The 21142-nt window shown below is 42.5% G+C and overlaps 1 protein-coding gene across 1 annotated transcript; it reads right to left on the reverse strand.

Moving 5' to 3' along the window:
• Positions 1-720: 720 nt before the first annotated feature.
• Positions 721-13991, reverse strand: LOC133966548 (coiled-coil domain-containing protein 42-like). The gene is made up of 2 exons (XM_062401530.1): positions 13185-13991; positions 721-1137 (listed from the first exon to the last, which is right to left on the reverse strand). The coding sequence occupies exons 1-2, from the start codon at positions 13989-13991 to the stop codon at positions 721-723; spliced, it is 1224 nt and encodes a 407-aa protein (XP_062257514.1).
• Positions 13992-21142: the final 7151 nt, after the last annotated feature.

The raw sequence follows: 21142 nt of genomic DNA on the forward strand, positions 1-21142 counted from the left end.
GTTATGTTCGTTTAAATCAAAAATAATCTTCCGATGTCAACAGAGGCCGTAGCAGGGGCCTCCATAGTGAGGGTCATAGCCACACCTTAAAGGCCGGTCCGTGAAAATATTGTCTGACATCCAACCGGTCCGTAGCGCAAAAAAAGGTTGTGGACCGCTGCCTCATAAGACCTGAAGAAGACCCAGGAGGAAGCAGGCAACACAGTGACACTCGTCACGTGTGTTTTCAGTTTTTGATTATATTTTCATTTTTTCTTTTTTTTTGAGTTTTTGTGTTTTGGATTTCATGTAAAACTCATTGGTTCCGAGTTGCATTCTGCGCTTTATCGGGCATTCTCACAACCCGCAAGTTTTTTCCTGTCACACATGCAGCGCCATCAGTAGCAACACAGACATACCGACAGCTTTATTTTTTATTTAAGATAAATGTATATGTAACTTACAATATTAATAATGCTCATGTCTGACAGATGGAATAGTTTGGAAGTGCATTTTAAAACATTCAGGCTAAGTTATGATGGAAAGTGCTTCATTCAAAACCATATTAATTATTTAAAGGGAGGGGGGTTCCAGCTCCAGCTGTGACACTGCTCACCCCCTGTGATCTATGCTTCCCCATCATCTCACAGGTATGCTTGCGAGGACGTGTGTGTGTGTTTCAAAAGTTTCGGGGGTCTTCTTTGTGCGTTCGGTGTTCACCAGCCTCCCAGGACGCTCGCCCTATTGCTGCCTCTTTCTCTTCGTCCACAGCAGGTGTTCTTCTAGAGGTCGGGACTCGTCACGCTTCCACTCGCTTTGTGATTGTTCTGCGTCTTTCACATCCTGGGCCAGTGCAGATCTGATCTTGGAGATCTCCTTTTTTTTTTCGTCCACAGCCTGTGTGGCGGTCCTGAGGGACTCGTGGAGCTCGAGCTTTTCCTGATTCCACAGACTCCTCTCTGCCTCCAGCGCTTCCTTGGACCTGGTCAGTCCTGCTGAGAGGCTGGAGGTCACCTGCAGGTGTTCTTCTAGAAGTCGGGACTCGTTAGGCTTCCACTCGCTTTGAGATTGTTCTGCGTCTTTTTCAGCCTGGGCCAGTGCAGATCTGACTTTGGAGATCTCTTCTTCTTTGGCAAGGCATGACTCCACCCACTCCCTCTTTTCTCAGCAATGAGACACTGCTCTATATGATAATATTTGAGGGCAGTAGCTCTTCGCCTCGATTCAGCCACAAACAACAAACAGGCAACGGGGTCGTTTTCCCATTTATCTGCAATTGACTGCAGTTGTTGTAGCTTGTAGACCAAGAAACAGTTCTCATGTAGCAGAGCAGCCATATTCTACTCCTCTCTGCCTCCAGCTCTTCCTGGGACCTGGTCAGTCCTGCTGAGAGGCTGGAGGTCACTTGCAGGTGTTCTTCTAGAAGTCGGGACTCGTCATGCTTCCACTCGCTTTGTGATTGTTCTGCGTCTTTTTCAGCCTGGGCCAGTGCAGATCTAACTTTGGAGATCTCTTCCTCTTTGGCAAGGCATGACTCCACTCACTCCCTCTTTTCTCAGCAATGAGACACTGCTCTATATGATAATATTTGAGGGCAGTAGCTCTTAGCCTCGATTCAGCCGCAAACAACAAATAGACAACAGGGTCGTTTTCCCGTTTATCTGCAATTGACTGCAGTTGTTGTAGCTTGTAGACCAAGAAACAGTTCTCATGTAGCAGAGCAGCCATATTCTGCTCCTGCTCATGGAACTCCAGCTTAGGTATCAACAGCATGGCCTGTTCAATCGTAGAATTACCAGTGTTGGGTCTGTCAGATATTTGGCTTAAAATCTCTTCAAGAGAAATCTTCCTCCGAACTTCGTTCATTGTCTCTTCCGTTTGATCACTGGACTCTGGGATCGTTTTCTTTTCTTTTGGATAGGAATGTGGTCACCTACCTGCACATCTGAGAGACGGAGGTGTTCAGCTGTTCCTGCTGCGGCCCGGTGCCTCCATACCGCTGCACGTCCACCCGGACATGAACGGGGAACTACGGAGCTGCTGATCCGCACGCTGCCAGCACATCCAGCTGGCCCGCCGCATCCGTGGACACAGAGCTTGAACTGCTGCTGATCCACTCACTATAACAACGCTGCATTCCTACACTTATAAAATGTAATTCAATGTGGAATAATCCAAGTATTAAGAATACGTTACTCAGATTAGTTAATGTAACGGAATACGTTACAGATTACATTTTTTGGCATGTATTCTGCATTCTGTAACAGAATACGTTTTGAAAGTATCCTTCCCAACACTGGAAATGTTACTGACTTGAGAGCAGTAAGACACCTATATTTAAAAAAAAAAGTTCTCAAGATGGTAAATTTGCACACACTTTTTAAAAAGTGCATGCGTTGTGTTTATACTTACAATGACTTTGATTAAATTACTTAAATGCACACTGATTTGTTATTCTGGTTTCTGTAATGAGCAGTTAAATAAAAATGTGGGAAAGAATATTGTACAGTATCTAATATTGTGTTGGTCATATTTAAATCATTCATTACGTTTTTTTGGGGGGGAAAGAGAGGATAAAATAAAAGAATCGCATATTAAATCTTAATCGCAATATTTGGGGGGGGGGAATCGCAATTAGATTATTTCCCCAATATAATATTTCCTCAATATCGTTGAGCCCTATTCAAAAGTCATAATGACTGGTTTTGTTATTTTCACTTTACATTTACACTTACAGTTTAGTGCAGTGTAATTATTTCCCGTGATAATTAAATGCCAGTGTGACAATAAATGACAATTTAAAACCATACAAACTTTCATGTTTTACTGTATATAATAGAGGAGGTTTTCTTAAACAAAATATGATGCCACACAAAAGCTGTCAGTCATGGCTGCTTTTTAACAGCGGTCCTGCGATAGGTAATGAGGTATCTGTTTCCTCTTCTGAGCCTATGGAGGTCACGTGGAAAATGATCCGAAGACTCGTACCCAGCAGATGAACGAATCGTTCACCTCACGACCGTGTCTCCAGATCAGTGATTCGTTCTTCTGCCGGATACGAGTCTTTGGATCATTTTTCACGTGACCTGCAGCAGCCTATGCAACAGTCCTGATGCACGCCCATGAGAAAATGAACGAATCACTCTTTGAGAAGACTCGTTACTCCCGAGTCCTTGTAACGATTCGTTCAAAACGAACGAATCGTTCACGAACGACACAACACTAGTCTGTTGACGTCTTCAGAGCAGGGTAAAATGGCGGAGATTATTGGGGTCTCAGTGGTTTTATTCTACCTGAGAGGTCCTGCCTCCTTGAGGTGTGGTCATGGGATGATGCTGGCTTTAAGCCAATTGAGTGTCAGAGGTCAAAGGAAAGTGGGAGCGGCCAGGAGCAGAGCAGGGGTTCCTGGTGAAACCCCAGGCATTAAGTTACCACCAGAAGATACAATCTCCATGCTTGATCTTAGAGGGAAACTTTAGCTGGCTTTATCTTGGCTCACAGGCCTCACTTTTATAACCTATTTTCTGGTCAACTCACTGGGCTGTTGCCCAACATATATCACGGCTTGAAAATAATGTGAAAGTGCACCATCCATGTCTCAGAAACCCTTAATTTATCTCTACTTGCATCACCTGGTCATCAAGGTTGTCAAGCAGGGCCTTAAAGTCCTTTGCTAGTGTCCCACTACGTGTGCTGTACAGCTTTATCAGCTGTGAGGCGTGTGGATCCAGAGATGTGAAGAATGTCTTGAGATCCACTTGAGTGATTCGAAAAAACTGAACATATCTAAGAGAGGAGAAATAACAGTATTAGTGTTCACACAGACACAAATTACAGAAGGTGTCCACATTGTACAGGTATAAACTAAAAGGGTTTGCTACGTCCGGAAGCTGAGCAGAATGACTGGTGGATTTGGTAGAACATTTAGGACAGGGGTTCTTAAACTTTAGCAAGCTTCAGATCAATGTTTTTTTCTTCTGCCGGATATGAGTCTTTAGATCCTTTTTCACGTGACCTGCATCAGCCTATGCAACAGTCCCGATGCACGGCCACGAGAAAATGAACAAATCTCTCTTTGAGAGGACTCGTTACTCCCGAGTCCTTGTAAGGATTCGTTCAAAATGAACGAATCGATCACGAATGACACTTACTACCTCATGTCAATGTTCAAATTTCGAATATACATAAATGTGTATTATAATGGGTCAGTTTTTGACTGTAATGCGAATGGAGGTAGCTTATATTTGACCCTTCTTCTCTAAGGACTGATGCTAAGGAGAAAACTGTTTCTGCTCGATTATCAAAATGCCATTGTGTAAACAATACGTTTATCAGTTGCTTTCTGGACTTTACAAAGAAACAAGAGACTAAATACATTCAGTTTTCTGGTCTGTTGCATTTTCCATCATCAGGTTGTTTTACTGTATTAACACGTGACGCAGTGATCTGATAACAACGAGTCACCACAGTCTCAGTTTGTGTCCTTTCGTGATAAACATCACACCTCTCCCTTTATTCCTTCCCTTCTTCATCCCCACCTGCGGCTCTCCTCATCTTTACCCCTCCCTACTGTTTTTCTTTTTCTCTTTTAGTGTTCCACTTTGTTAATTTAAATGTGTTTAGACAATATGCACAAGGACTTATTCTGTGTATACATGTGTATTACACAGATCTGTTTTGATCTACATGCATGTTCCGGGGATCTGTCTTTGTAGCTGTGTATCAAGTATTATTGTCTTGCGAGAGCTTATGTGGGTGTTTACAGGTTCGTGAAATATGTGCGAATGCAATGTTTGCATTTGTAATCGCAGTGTTTGCATATTCTTACGTGCAGCAGGTACAAATATGTGTGTGGTGTGTATGAGGTTTTAACGTGGGACCTATTATATCCAAATGCGTCTCCGCGAGCAGAGAGCTGACTGCGGCACACGCGTGAGGTCAAAGTCCACGCAACATGCCAAGCCATGTAGATTAAAGCTACGATGAAAAGATCGATTAATTCTGCCACCTCCTACAGGTTGACTGGCAAACAAACGCATCTAGTTCATTATGGAATGCTGTAGCGGGGGGGGGAGAACCACCACCACCAATCCACGTCTGCTCAGAAAAGAATTGAATTGTGTACGCTGCTGTAGATTCCTGATAAAAACAACCGTGTAAAGCTGCACACTCATCGTTGAACTTAAACTTTGGACAAGTCCGGTGTGTTAGAGCGACTTCACACTGTGTGGTTCCTTAATAATCTGGAACAGAACTAATAAAAGGACTTGATTTACACACCGACTTCCTGCTCATTTCAGATTCACTCACCTTCAGTTTTAGGTTTTCTTAAAGTTTAAATTATTCGACTCTTGAGAAATAGACTCTTAGAATGAAATCCATATGACCTTGTTTTGAAGGGAATGTAATTGCTGTGTGGATTATGTTCACATTATTCACGTGAGCCAAGTTCTTGTTTTACACTAAAACAACTCCCATATGTTCAGAATCATTGTGTTATTGATCATCACTTTATAATCACTTTATTATTTCATTCACTTTATTGCTTTACTGTTTTATGCCTTTTTTATTTAAATTAATATTTAAATATCAGTTTTTTAATATCCTTTCCTTTTGGATATTATTTTAACATGTTCTTCTGTTACTTAAAATATATTTTCTTTATGAACTATATTTAGGTTTATCTTTATTGTATGTAAAGCAATGCAGCGCTGCATTTCTTGTAGGTGCTATATAAATACATATTTTTATGACAGTTTAAATGGGGTCAACGTCCACATTCCTGTTATTATAAAGTTATTATGAAGCTTCAGCAGTCTGGTACTTTAATTATTTTTATAATGTTGAATTTCCTCTTTGTGTCTCCAACTTCCTCTTTGAGCTGTAGTGTGTAAATTAAACCATAGAGAGGAGATGAAATATTAATAGAAGAACTCATTTTCTTTTCACTGCATTATATAATGTTAAACAACATCCTGGAGTGACAAATGGCCCTGGATACAAAATAGGAGTTATTTAAGATTAATACAGTTCTGAGGAATAATGAGCATCGTCTCGATTCAGGGCCACGTCCTTCGGAGGCTGCATCAGAGGTTCGATTGCGTCACAGCAGCGAGTTTAGGTGTCCTTCCATTCCTTAGCAACAAAAAGAAAATCACAGGTTTGATACCTCTTGTGCCAACGATTAATTGTGAGCCAGCTATGTGACTGGCTGAGGCAGCCTCTCATTTCTGCTTAGTGGACATATAAGCAAACAAAACTCCTCCAATGGATGCAGCCCCTGACTTTGAGAAACAGCTTTAATATCTTATATATTTTGGTCCAGATGCTACAGATCACTAAACACAACAACCTTTCTGGAAACGCAACAACATTTAAAGAAAACCACAATATTTGCAGAAAAAATGTGTCCCTTTCCAGGGAAGTCCACAAAACAACTTGTAGTGAATTTCTTTTCAGCGTGTTGTAGTTTCTAATAAAACATAGATACCAGAAGCCCATGGGTTCACACCCACTCAGGATTCGAACCCACAGCGCAGAGTGCGCCCTTGGTTCATCAATATCAACCCTAGGATTATAAATGAATCATTCTCATCGAGCTGCAGGTATTATAGACGCACGTTGCACACCCACTCTTAGGACTCGAACCTGTGGCCAGATGCACGTGGTGAACCCTAACCCGCTGATCCACTGAGCTCCTCCGCAGCTGAATGTGGGCTTTTTTTAATAAAGCAGCGTTATAGCACCACAGGTACCAGAGGCCCTCAGGTAAACAGCTAATGAAATCCCTCAGTCCCTCCTGGACTAAATCATCCAAATAGCAACTGGTACCTGAGGCACAGAGGCAGACGGATGAGAGGGGGACCAGGAAGAGAGGGGGAGAGAGGGGGGGATGAAAGGAAAGGATGGAGGGGTGAGGGAGGAGGAGGGAGGAGGGTTACATAGGAAGAGGTTGAGAAATTGAAAGATATGGTTGAGAAATTAAATGTGTGTGTGTTTTTTTGTTGTGTCACGAGGTGCAGTGGGTCACTGTGGAGCCGTTACATTATATTGTACATTAAATATCTCGAGTGCTATAAATCACAGCCTCAACCAACCTGACTCCAGAGAATGAGGCAGCAGCTGTGTGTGTTCAGCCTCTGAGGTGAAATAGTTTTTGTTGTAGCAACGACAAACTGGAGCCGCCGCAGCTTCCACTTTGTGTTCGCACTAATAAGAACGCCTGCTCATACGAAAAGGGAAATGTCAGCTCACATCGACCGGAAGATTTATTTCGAACTTGAGTCAATATCTTGACTTTGTAAGAGTGTCCGTTTTTGATCCTAAAGCATAAGAAATAAATGATTGATTAATTATTGACACTGTGTTTTTCTGTATTTATGTCATTTTCTGGTATTTGCTTTTAATCATTTCACTGTTAAAATACCTCAATCTCAACTGTTGGATGGATTACCACAATATCTCGAGGTCGTTCCTAGTCCACAGAGAATGAGTCCTTAATTATTATTTAATTAGTGGCGCCACCATCTGGTTGGCTTTGTCTTGCATTAAGTGAAATACGTTGACAACAAGAACTTGTCATGTCATGAATTTAATGAATTTCAGGCGATCATGGTCCCCAGAGGATAAATACTGCTTTGGTGGAGCTTTGATTCCCCTGCAGGCCAGAGGAATCAATCACACCTGGAGCAGTGTGTTGTTATTGTTCCTGTGTGTGTGTGTGTGTGTGTGTGTGTGTGTGTGTGTGTGTGTTTGTACGAAATAACACATTATGCATAACTGCAAATAAGAGAAAATCTAAAGCTGATATTGATGAAATGCCAGTGATGAAGATATCTGACTGAAGCCAAGAAGGAAACTGGCTGCACGTGAACTCTGGTGTTTCCAAACTGGGAACCACCTCTCACTAGAGGTGAGGGGGTAAGTTTGGGTTTAATTCAACATATTTTTCTATTTTTCTTTCCATTGATTCTATCCCACACTGCTCCAATTAACTCAGATCATTTCTGACCTTTCCAATCTGAACTTTGAAATGGGTGTTATGTTTCCGATTTGTTTTAGCGGGACCCGGCAGTTTACTTACTTGGGTTTCCACGCCGCTGCGGCTGCTGAAATAATCAGCAGTTAAAACCAATCAGCTGCGAGTGGCTCAGCAGTTAAAGGTTCAGTGAAATAGAACCAAATGCCAGCAGGAGTTCGCAGAGCTGGAAGTTGGAAAGAATATGTTTCATTTGACGAGATTTTATTCCAGCTCTTATTATATTGCACTTTATTCCGTCCAAAAAATAATTTTACCAAGATAAGACGTCACATGACCTCCCATGCATACAGGTCGTATTTTAACCATTTGTACCAGATCGTCTAGTTGCACGTGTAAGCTCAGTCAATACTGATGAAATGCTGCTGCATGTAATCAACGGTTAAATGAAGCTCCTGCCTCATCAAGTCTGAATCAGATGTTCCTCCATCATACGTTGACATGACTTCACATTGGCCCCAGGTTGAATCAAACCCAGTGAATTCAAATCTTTGGAAATAAAGAAACTGTGAAACTGTTGTAGCTCGTTGTTGTGTGAGACTCTAAAAGGTAAAAGGTTGCCACACCGTTCCTGTTTAGCATCAGTGGCTTTAAACCTCAGCAACGAAATGAGAAGTGTGACCTTTTTCACCCTCTGACGCCCCAAAGCAATTTGTGAAAAAACTACAGCGCTCCCTCTCCTGCCATGTAGGGACCGTTTATTGGCCCACAACCCGTTTTATTTACTGACCCATGGTTTAAGGACCCTTTTAGCAGAGAATAGAAAAGAACAGGCAGGACCTTGGATGGTGGGAGCACAGCGCTGGCTGCAGACCAGCAGTGAAGGCTTCACTTGATGTCACATTTTATTGCTCACTCTGTCTACTTTGTTCATCAGAGCCCCGTCTCTTCAACAGCCTCTCAGCTTTCCACCAGGCCTGTGCAAACTTTATCCATTTGACTTTTATTTAAGTGCAAACAGATAACATCTGCAAGTATAAATCCACCGAGAAAGGGCAGGAGGAACTCGAGTGGCCTCGTGCGGAGGCTGCAGACAGAGACAGGAAATGATCTCCACGCCCAAGTGCGTTAAAGCATCTATGGTGACTTTTACTGGAGGTTGACATTTGATATAAATGTGTAAAAGTTGGACAAACTTTCTCTTTTCAATCATTCATCAGAAATCAGTCAATGTTCATTATTCTCTTTCATTAATTCTTAATTCATATTTATCTTGTAGAGTTGAAACCATAAGCTAGTACCGTCCACTGGCTGCAGGTCACAGGTAACTTCTGATGCCGCTGAACAAGATGCCAAACTCAAGGCTCCGAACCGGCAGCTCACAACAGGTGACGTCCCGGTGTATATGGTGAAGTTCATTGGTCGAGTGAAAAGCCAGTTTGATTGATGAGATGCATGTAACTGGCTCCAGTAGAATAATATACGTAGCTTCTGCTTCTATTGGTCGTGTACGAAGTCAGGGATACGTGGCCTATCTGTTTTTTAGTTTTGATAAACACATGCCAAGATAAAGTGAATTAAATAAGCTATAAGCGAGCAAAATTAAAACTGAAAGAAAAATATCCAGCAGGTCATAGAGCAGTGTTGAGAGGAAATCAGAAACGAAGTGTATCAACAGTCTGAGCCCGTCTTTATTCCAATTTGTGGAGCCTGCTGCCGGGTTCTGTTTACTCACCAGGTCCAATCTTATCAGGCATGCAGATTCTGACCTCGCTCGCCCGGTGTGCCATTGTGTTTCTCCTTCGCTGCGACGTGCTCTCCAGTTTATGTAAACAGATCGAGAACAAATGTCTAAATGAGGAGGAAAGAAAGATGGGTGGCCTTGAGAGAGGAAGGAAAGCAACACTGAATTTCCTGATGCAGAGGCTGCAGCCATGTTCTCTGCTGTGTCCGTTAACATGACATTATTATTATTATTACCTACTTATACTTGGAGTTTAAACTTAAAACAATGTTCACTATTTTTTTATTAACAATGATTTAGAGTTAGTCCACGACTCCCCTGGTGTCTTCAGAGGTACTGCAGGGGGGACGTGAAATTACTGTCATCAAAGTTTTCATTTTTCAAAAATCTCAAATACGTCACGCGATTGGCTAGAGGTAAAACGGTGTAGATGATGGATGGAGGGACTAACAAACCAGCAGTCTGTGATATAACACTTCAAGGGATTTATAACCACGTTGAAAATATACTGAGGCGAACCGGAGAAAATACTTGATTCAGAAAACACTGTCGACATGTATTTATTATATTACAATCACCAGGACACAGGCAGAACTTCACCAAACTACTGTGTCATTGAAATCAGACTTTCATTTCACCCAAACCACAGGAGACAATTTCCAGCTTTACAACCTCCTCTGGTTTGAGGTGCACTAATCACAGAAATCAGCTCTTGCTGGTGTAACCGGGAGACGAAGTCCGGCGTCCTCTCGGGTCCAGATCACACGTGGTGGAGAGTGAGTACCACAGAGGACGTTACAGCCAGTAAACAGTAAACAAGCCAACAAGGCTTCATTCCCTGGCTATCTTGGCCGAGCAGGAAAATAACACAACGAAACAGAGCAGCTACATTTCAACCAACTTTCTCTACAACAATTTGACAAATATCCCATGATTGTTGGAAACCACAGATGCTAAATGTGAGGAAAAGCACCAATGCCATTCCAGGAAACTTTGCCTGCAGCGTGGAAGTGCACAAGCCTGTGAAAAGCTGCCCTCGAGCGCTGCTCTCCAAATGCCAGCTACTAATGTGCCACCTGTTTAAAGACATCCGCTAGCAGGGCGCCACGCTCCCCGGCTCCAGCCAAAGCCTTTATCCACTGGAAAGGCCCAGCTTAGAGGGAAAGACTGACCGCAGAGGACGAGCGCTCAGGCCAGAACACGCCGGAAAACAGGCAGGACTGCTCTTCTTCGTATCCTGTCTCCTATAACTGGAAGTATTGTCTCTGCACAATCTCAGGCCTCCTGCTGAACAACAGCCCGTCCTCCCCTTCACACACACACACCGACACACACACACCTGCAGACAGAAGTCCCTTCTCACAGATTATGACGCAACTCTGGGCTTTAACTTCTTTGTTGCAGAAGAAGCGACGCAACGTTTTTCCAGGAACATAAATATGAATTCAGCAGCTTTTTAAAAAGATCAGTTTTAAGTGTGATGATTAGAAAACATAATAAGGGCAGAGTCACTTGTTGACCAGCGGAGTAACGCACCTATTATTTTATTAAGCTCTATGACATTTATATATTGTATGTGTATGTTCTTCTCTTCATTAGGGAACAGAATAGGCTTGTTTAGGTTTTTATATATGTTTATTTATACAATAACAAGCAAACAGGGACAAAATATTGAAAACGTCAAATCATCAATGTGAGGTCACTGAAACGTCCTTTTCTACTTTTAACAGTTTACACCAGCTGTGCATTGAAGAACATGCAGCCTCACAGAGAGGAGATGGTTAGATCTTTCCAGAGCAGCACAGGAACCTGCGGATCCGTTTGAAGAGAGATTTCTTCTTTGGTTTCAAAGCCTGAGGGACTCTTCCACCTCAAACATTTCCTGATTCCACAGGCTCCTCCCTGTCTCCAGCGCTTCCTGGGAGCTGGTCAGTTCTTGTGCGTGGCTGGAGATCACCTGCCGGAGTTCTTCTTAGCCTGGGCCAGTGCAGATCTGTCTTTGGAGATCTCCTCTTTCTCTTTGTCCACAGCCCTGAGAGACTCTTCGAGCTCGAGCTTTCTCTGATTCCTCAGGCTCCTCTCTGTCTCCACCACTTCCTGGGAACTGGTCAGTGCTGCTGTGAGGCTGGAGGTCACCTGCAGGTGGTCTTCTAGTTGTCGGGACTCTTCACGCTTCCACTTGTTTTATGATTGTTCTGTGTACCACTCCCTGTTTCTATTCACAGCAATGAGACACTGTTCTAGCTGATCATTTTTGAGGGCAGTAGCTCCTTGTTTCAGCCCCAATTGACCATGACTGCATTTGTTGTAGCTTGTAGACAAATGAACTGTTCTCATGTTGCAGATGAGCTATTTTCTGGTCCTTCTCGACCAAGATCCGATGGAACTCCACCTCAGGTAATAAGACCATGGTCGGTTTAATCACGGAATTACCAGCGTTGGATCCGTCAGCTGCTTGTCTGGAAATCTCCTTAGGAGTAATCTGCCTCCTATCTTTGTTCATTGTGTCTTCCGTTTGATCACTGGAGTCTGGGATTTGTTCATATTTGTGGTAAAACCGCTGGTCACGTGCCGCGGCTGGGGGAGCAGTCGCCCCGCACACCGGAGGATCGGTGTGCGGCACGCCTCAAGTGTTTTCGGGGAGGTCCTCGTCCGGGGATCCTCACGGCGTCAGGGTAAAGGCTTAGACAGGGTAAAAGATGCTGTGTTAAATGATCCTTGTGGTATTTTGACCAACATATTTTACATATTTCATTAAGACCCCAAGGAGCCATATCAACTATGGTATAATGGGCATAATATGTCTCTGTTAAATAAAGTTTAGTTAAATCAAAGATTGTTTCATAAATGTGATTCAATTTGTGCTCATTAAAATATAAGAGTGATAAAGGGATGAAACAATTTAAAATAGTGCTTTTTGAATTGTGATTTAATTATTTTCCTGGCACAAAAGAGTGAATGAATAACAACAAAAACAAAATAAACAAATATCGGTGTCGGCTATCGGCTTGATTGTTGTTTTAAATATCGTTATCGGCCAAGAATTTCCATATCAGTGCATCCCTAATTTTATGTTTTCAAAAGAGACTTTAGAAGACACCAACTGAGCAATTAAGTGGGAAATCAAGAAATCCCCCAAAAAAACAACATTCTTATAAAATTTTGTGTAATTTTTTATTGACAATATTTTCACAGGTTGAATCTAACAAGTGTGGGTGGAAACTCAAGCACTTAGAGGAAGCAGACACAGGAGAACACGTAGTCTCATAAAAAGGAGAAGCTGCTGGCTTAGCTCTTTCTTCCTTCCATTAGGCTGCAGCGGCCTCGGAGCTAATGTGCTGCCCTCTTTGGTTGGGGTGTTTTCGAGGGTGAGGCTTATGAGGTGAGGGGAGGTACGGAGAGAGAGATCAGGGGGTGGTAAGGGGTCAGTGGTGGGATTTGGGTTCAGGTAATGGACTGATCTCCATGAAGTCGATCCATTACCTCATCTTGTTCCAGGATGAACAGCTGGATCTTGTCCAGCTGTTTGTCTGTGTCATTCACACCGACACCTCCTGCCTTTAATTTGCCGCCTGTCTTTTCATACAGGTCGAGAATCACCATCTTAGCCTGGGCCAATCTCAGGGTTTTATTTGCAGAAGCCTTTTGAATGTCGCTCCACTTGGTTTCCCAGACTTCAACCTCAGCGAGCAAGTTCTTCAGCTTGGTCTTGAGCTCGATCAGTCGATTCCTCTTCTGCAGGTGCATCAGGTCGCTCTGATTCTTGAGTGCTGCCACGGCTATCTCCTGCTGGTCAACCTGCTCCTCGGCCTCACACTCCCTCAGATAGAGATGCTCCCTCATGAGGAGCTGACTTTGGAAATTGTCCGCTAGCAACTCTGCATCCTTGAACTCAGTCATTTTCTGTATCTTCTCCATGACCTTCCCGTACACGGTGTACGTCTGCAGCTGAAGGTCCAGGTTGTCTTTCATTACCACCACATCAGCCGTCTCCTGCTTTAACTTCTCCAACTGTTCCTCCTTCTGAAGAGCCTCCTCCCCCTCCCTCTCTGCTTCATCACAAGTTCTCTGTACCTCTTCCTCCTTCAGAAACAGACCATAGCTCGAGCTCAACTCCCTGGTTGTGTGGTTCTCCTTTTGCAGCTCATCTATGTGCTTTTGCAAATGCTTCAACATCAGTCTGCGCTCACGTATCGTTTCCTTCCGCTGCTGATCTTTCCGTCTAGTCTTCAGTAGATTATCCTTTGCATCATCCAGCTGACATCTTGCTTTCATCAGGGGTTTGAACATCGCAGACTGCCACCATGTATGAGGCGACTCAGGTCTGGGCCTGTCCCCTCGGAATTTGCAAAGGTGGGCCGTTGTGAGCATTATCCTGTCTGCGCTGGGTTTGTCGACTGGTTCTTCTAGCGGAGAAATCCTCTCGTGTTTACAGATGCTTTTTCTGCATCTTATGTTCATGTTGACTTTTATTCTCACCTGCTGGGATCCTGAGTTAAATGGTGGCTACTCAAAACCAACGTTGATCTTCTTCTATGTTAGGTTTATAGGCAGGTGGCAACAAAGGATAAGGTGCTAATCCACCTTCTATTACTTCTTCTTCTTTGTTCCATAAAGATTAAATCAAAGGTTTCTACTGTATATATATAGCACAAGGGAATGTGAGGTCTTCAAAGATCAAAGCAACTTCAAAACATGACGCCCAACATTTTTATGAGAACATTACTTGTACATAGAGAGTCTATACGTTGAGAAATAAACCTTCTAATGAACAGCTGCTGCATTATTATTAACAGAGTAGAACGTTTGCAGTGTTTATTAAAGTTTGTCCTGAAATGATGGAGCATCGGTTGGAAAACACGTGTTTCTTCCTCCTCGAGGCAGCAGATTAAAATTGATTGAATTGCCGGTGAGAGGGAGTGAGCGACGTGGAGATAAACGGGGGAAGAGGGAGCATAGGGGCGAGGAGGAGGTAGAGAGAGACAGGGGAATTAAAGCACAGGAAGATAGATGAAGAAATAGAGATGCTGCATACAAGAAGAAGGGATGAGTGAGAGGTAGGAAAAGGAAAAGAGAAACAGATTGAAAGAAAGAGAGAGTTGAGGGGTGTAGTAGGGAGAGATTAGAAATTGAGGCGTAGTGGAGGCATTGCAGGCACGGCTGCCTGGGTCTGCGGTTTGTTAAATAGCTTTTTGATGGAATTGGTAAAGCAGTGAAGCCTGTGACACTGCTAGCTGGCACACCACAGAGAGGGAGAGAGAGAGGGAGAGAGAGAACAATGGAGAGGTCAACTGCAAGAAAGCAGCAAGGAAAGAAAAAGAACAATAGATGCAGGTCGAAGGTAGGTAATAACACAAAAGAAGAAGAAGAAATCAGGTGGATGAGAGTGAAGGAGCAAAAGAGTGAAATGTGGAACAAAAAAAATTCTTAGTTTAATGTGGAGTCATTCTGCCCTCAAGAGGTGATGAATGTTACTGTAGCTCTGCCGGATCAGTGTGTGTGTGTGTGTGTGTGTCTGTGTGTCTGTGTAAGTGTGTGTGTGTGTGTGTGTGCCACTGGTTGTATATATCACTGAGCATCAGTGTTGGATTCAGAGTTATGGCCGTTGAGGTTTAAACTCAGGTTTATCGTCATTTCTCTCAAATATGTCTGATCTTAAATTCAATTAAACAAAGCCTTGTTTCTTGTAAACAAGGCTTTGTCCTAAAACTTGTCCTAAAACTAGCAGCTGTAACTTGGATGAAAGCAACATTTAAACATCCATATCCATGTTTGGTTCTAGTGTCATGCTGCATAAATAGCATTGTTTGTAGCTATATTTTCTAGTTTGTATATTATTATTATGCATGATAACCTCTAACCTTTAACTGTATATATATATATATATATATTTATATTTGTATATTGTTCGCTATTGTTGTATTTAATTTGTTGTTTGTAAAGTGCACCAACCACACCAAGGCAATTTCCTGTATGTGCAAATATACATGGCAATACAAATAATTCTGATTCTGATTCTGATTTGTATTTACAGTGTCTAATAACCTGTCATTATACTGTATGTGAAGCTGGTCTTTAACACTGCTTAGATTTGTGCCTGCCATGTCATAAGAATTTCACTGCTCCGATGACGCTGTCATTGGTGCATGTGACAATAAACTTTGATTTGATTTTGATTTGATTTGATTTTTTCAGATTTTATTGTATAATATGGAGGGCACATTATGATATGTTAGGTTTTAAAATATAGATATTTTGTGATTAATATGTATTTTTTTGGATAATTTCTTAATTCCTTATATTGGAACCAGCATCGGCCCCTAAAATCAGTCAGGTTATATTATTGTATTTGTACATTGTGTGTTTTACTTTTCTCAGATGATTCAACAGAACATAAAATCTAACAACAGAGAATAAAATAAAATGAAGCTGAATGAGATTTCACAGTTGTCGACGCGCACCCTTCAAATGAAACGTGATCCCTGGGAAGTGTGAGCAGAGGTTTGAGTGCCTGGAGCCACAGATGTTTTATACTTCACAGATTATCACAGACGCACAGAGACCTCAGCGGCCACCAGGGGGGGAGCAGGCGTAGTGTGAGCATAATTACTGTCACACCGAACAAGTGGTAAACGCTCAGAGGGTTCACGGTTAGTTTATGTGAGCTGTCAATCACGCTGACAGATACAGAGGTCTTATTTTACAGTAAACTCCAGGCGAGAAAATGCCAAATAAAATCTCCACTGTATCAGAAGCTGCTGTTCATACGAGAGAGAAAGAATCTGAGCTGGAACTGCTTTGTAGAAATTAAAACTAAACTAAATCAGCTATGAAACACAATAAGGAGTTAATACGGATATTGGAGGATTGATTGCACAAGATATTCTTGCTCACACACAAACACACAATCCGCCGTGACTCACACATACGTTTACAAATTCATACATACATCAGCCCTCTGCTCTTTGCTGCCCCAAAGGCTAAATTTTGATTTCGGTCTAAAAACGCTCCTGACAAAATAACACATCACAGAATCAAATCGCTACAAAGAAAGTCTATTTTTGTGATTTCTCCCCTTCTCCCTTCTCCTCTGTTCCAGATCGATTGGTCTCTTTGAAGACGGATTGTGAGAAGTAAACAGAACGGCTCAATCCATCATTTTGTCTGCCCGGGGCCTCGCGCCATGAACAATACATTACTGGTGGTATCTGAAAGTGCCTGTCAGAGCCATAACCACCACCAAACAGAATGGAACCACCCCAGTTATTTAAGATAATTCCGACTGTTATCCACCTCTGCTGCACTTCATGTGCTTCACACCACTTAGGATCACACCCAACATGCATTTAACACAAGCGTTTAGAAGAAGAAGACTTAGTCAGCATGCAGCGAGCTGCCGAACCCGGGCTGCTCCATCGCAGGAGTAGCGGGGGAAGCCAGCAGAACATAACCAGGAGAGATGAAAGGTGGAGGAATAAGGCTTCACAGATTCTAACGCTCTGATGTCGCTGGAAGGGAAACGGGAGGAATCCAAGTTGAGAGATTTGTGATGTATTTATGTCTCAAAAACGATGCAGGAAAATAATATTTGCAATGTTATCTGCGCCTTTGTGTTATTAAGAAGAAGAATCATTTTAAAATCCTCCTGCACCGACGCTCCTCATCTAATCTGCACTTTTATTGCAGCAGATCTTGATAAATCTACAATAGGATAAAATAACAGTATTCTATATTCTTGTTATTATTTGAAATACTTAGATGTGGTCCCTCAGGTGGAAAATCCCCTGAAGTCATCTCCAGTGTTTTCCCTACCAGCACCCTGAGAAAAGCTCCAGAGTCATGTCGGGATACAGAAGGATTTCATCCAGAGGATTCACTGCGAGTGAGTGTGTGCGTTCATGACGGATTCAAAACTACAAAAACTAAACAGTACAAGTTTATCAGGATGAAAAAGAGGAACCATACAAATAGTAGATGTCTTTGAAAGGCGACTAATTTCCAAAGCTTATGATAATAAGAGCGGTATTTCCTGCCCCTTACTGCAGGGGGGTCGCAAAATGTTTGGTTGATTAGACTTTTTTTAATATTTTTTGACTTATTTTCTAACCAATTGTTTACCCACAAATTTAAATGTCTTTAAATAAAGAATTAACATGCATCTGACATATTGAGATGCTGATTTGACTCTCTGCCTGAAAACCTCCATCCGTCAAAGTTTAGATAATTTGTGTGCTACCCATCAGGGTCCGACGTCTCACTATTGTGGGAGTATGTGTGCCATCCACAGATTATCTGAGGATTCACTGTCTCTTCTACATGCATGTTTAAAATAAAAACATGAATCTGTGAATTATTTTAATAGCTCAGTGTTGTATGCAAGATGTATGTATATAAAGGCAGTGGCATGGCCACCCTGCACCTTGCACATGTGTAAATTAAAAACATGAATATATGAACCTGTTTTATATTTGAATAGCTTAGTATTGAATGCACAATAACAGACTAGCTATGTTTATATATGGCACTAGGCCCAGTTTAATATAAGACACAATTTTATACAATATATATAGTAGGAGGTCCCTGCTCCATCGACCCCTGTCCTACTGCATTCTTCATTTGTCCAGAGCCAATTGTCTGGACAGATGCTAAACGAGACGCTTCCAGGTCTGAATCCATCTTTGTTATTTCTGCATCACGAGCAGTGACAAACATTATTCTCTCTGCCACGAATTCAGATTTACATGAAACAACCATCCAACAACAGAACTGCACAATAGATGCGACCGTTGACGGCGTCTCCCCCGCAGCGTGTGGCCCGACCAATGGCCCGCTCCTCGAATTGATATCTGCGCTTGAGAAATGAACCCAGCTGTCAGTTTGCTCAACGGTTAGCGTCGATGAAAACAAAGGGCTCTGGGTAAAGGCTGGGGATCTGGGCCTGCTGTCCACTGGCTCATTAACCAGCATCTCTATCCTGCCCTATTAGCTGTAATGGAAAAGGTCCCTGAAGCTGGAGGTTCCTGTTACTCTCGAGTCCCAGACACTAAAAGGAAACTATTTTCACACTGGCACACATGCTGCCGACTCCCCGGCCCGGTTCGGAGGCTGTAAGCAACCTGTGTTTTTAATGGAAACAAGGGTTTAGCTGTATCAGAGACACTGAGTGGGACAGTGCTCTTGCTTGTGACCCCCCCCCCCCCCCCCACCCTGCTTCTCTGTCACCAAGACAAAAAGAAAAAACTGCTCTCAAGGCCCAGAGCAGAGAGATGTGCTTCTTTTTGTTCCTTGTAACAAACACCCACAATGTTTTTACCTGCCACTGTCCGGCAGCACGGCGTCCAGAGTGCAGGAGCTGAGGTCATCAAGGGAAATCAGAAACACACACAATCAGAAGCATTCACCCAGATATGGACACACAACCGACTCACTGTTACAGCATCTAAAGAATCTGTTGCCAATGCAGATACGGGAAGTCGATTTTACTTGCCGTGCTTTACCTCATATGTTGTGTTGGCATGAATTATACCTCTCTGAATATTAGTCTGTATTATTCCTTGCCTCAAATATAATAATATAATACAATCATGAGTTTCAGCCTGTTTTTTATCATCAAATACCTAATTTAAACTTATCAGAAACATAAATAGATCATAAAATCTCTCTGCTGGTCGTCACATGTTCTTCTCATCACCTTGAAAACACAGCTCAGGTGTTGTGGTTGGTTCTCGGGCGGCCGATGGGAAACATAATCTCAAGCTGCTCCTTATTTTTAGAAGGAAACAGAATGCAGGTGATCCCAGGTGGACTCTCAGCAGCTGAAATCGATGCAGCAGCACATCTTAGGAAACCAGACATTGATTCTCTGCAGCAGCACAGCGAGCTCTTCACCCGACTGTACAGCAGCACTTAAAGAGGAGATTCATTTCAGACCGCACGGAAAAATGAAAACCATTTTATAATAGGTGATTAGAGGGTCTTAGACCTGCACGACCCAATAAACTGTTTTCTGCTTTTCTCTATTTGTTATTAAATACACACACTTTGTGCTGTGTGGATGTTCTGGTCTGGATCTGGAGTGATGAACGATGTCATGAAGAGACGTGATTGAACGGGTGATTTGGTGAAAGGCTGAGAGAGCAGACTGATGGACTGGGCACACACTGGATGAAGAGAACAGGTTTTTATTTCTCCTCTTCATTTCACTCCTCTTCAAACGTCCGGATCACAACTTCATCTTTGCAGCCTACAGTTTTTCATCTCACAAAATGAGTCGTGTTGTTTGTTGTTTGTGTTGTTTCGGAGCTTTGAGGGAATTTCTTCAACTGTGAAGTTGGACTCAAACTGGTCCGAATAGACGTTAGAGGTCAAACAGGCCTTTGTTGCCTTGTGAACGTGTTATTTTAAGGAACGCCTTAAGAGAATCCTTTCAAATTTGGTAAAAATATTCATTTGGACTCAAGGATTGACTGATTAGATTCAGGTGGTCAAAGGTTCTAGATCACAGTGACCTCACACAACATGCTTTCACACCTTGAACCTAATATCTGCAGTTTGCCTTCAGGGAGTTGACACACAGAGCACTTGGTTCATTATCAGTTATTTTACAGAAATATCTTAATCCTGACTTCACTTGAATTACACTGCAGAACCAATTTCAGAATGCAATTACACTTTTTAAGATTTATGTTTTTTTACAGTGCAGCTCATTGCTGAGACTTTGACTTATTTAGCTTTATTTTTATTTTATTCATGATCATATTTCAAACTCTTTTATGAAAGCACTTTGGTCCATATTTGATTTCAGCTTCATTCATTTTCCTCCTGCTGTTTTTCTGCAGGTGGTAAAATCAAGATTAATATCTTCTTCAGTTCTTGCCTCAGAACAAAGTCATTTATTCTGTTAAGTGAAAAATTGCCTGAGCTCAATATTCCTTTTTGCACCAAACACAGAGTGCTCATTTATTTTTGTCAGAGTTTCTGTTTCATCATTATTTCATTGTGCCCATGTCGAGCACTTTCATATCAGCGTGTGGATTAAATAACGCTCGGCTTAGCGTCGCTCACCTGACACCCTCAGGGGGGACGAGGGGAAACAATCCCTCAGAACCCAGCAGAGTGTGTCACGTCCTCCCAATAAGCTCAGAGACAAACAAGCGACCCAGAGGTTTTTACTCCAAAACAAGTGTTTAAACTCTGGCTGACATTTCTTCACTCATACTGTTTTCATTAAAGATAACATGAGGCTGAACCTGGATTTTAAAACACATCGTGGCTGCAGCACGTCGTCCCTCATCCATCTCATCTCTGCACGAAGCACATTCAGGTCACACTCGGCCTTTGCTCGGGTTGTGACTCAGTCAAGTTGCACAGATGCACCTTCACATGAGATTCTCGTCGCTCCAGGCAAATTCCCATCTAATTTCATCCTTTCATGAACTTTG

The sequence above is a fragment of the Platichthys flesus genome, chromosome 12 (assembly GCF_949316205.1).
Source record: "Platichthys flesus chromosome 12, fPlaFle2.1, whole genome shotgun sequence".
Taxonomy (NCBI): domain Eukaryota; kingdom Metazoa; phylum Chordata; class Actinopteri; order Pleuronectiformes; family Pleuronectidae; genus Platichthys; species Platichthys flesus.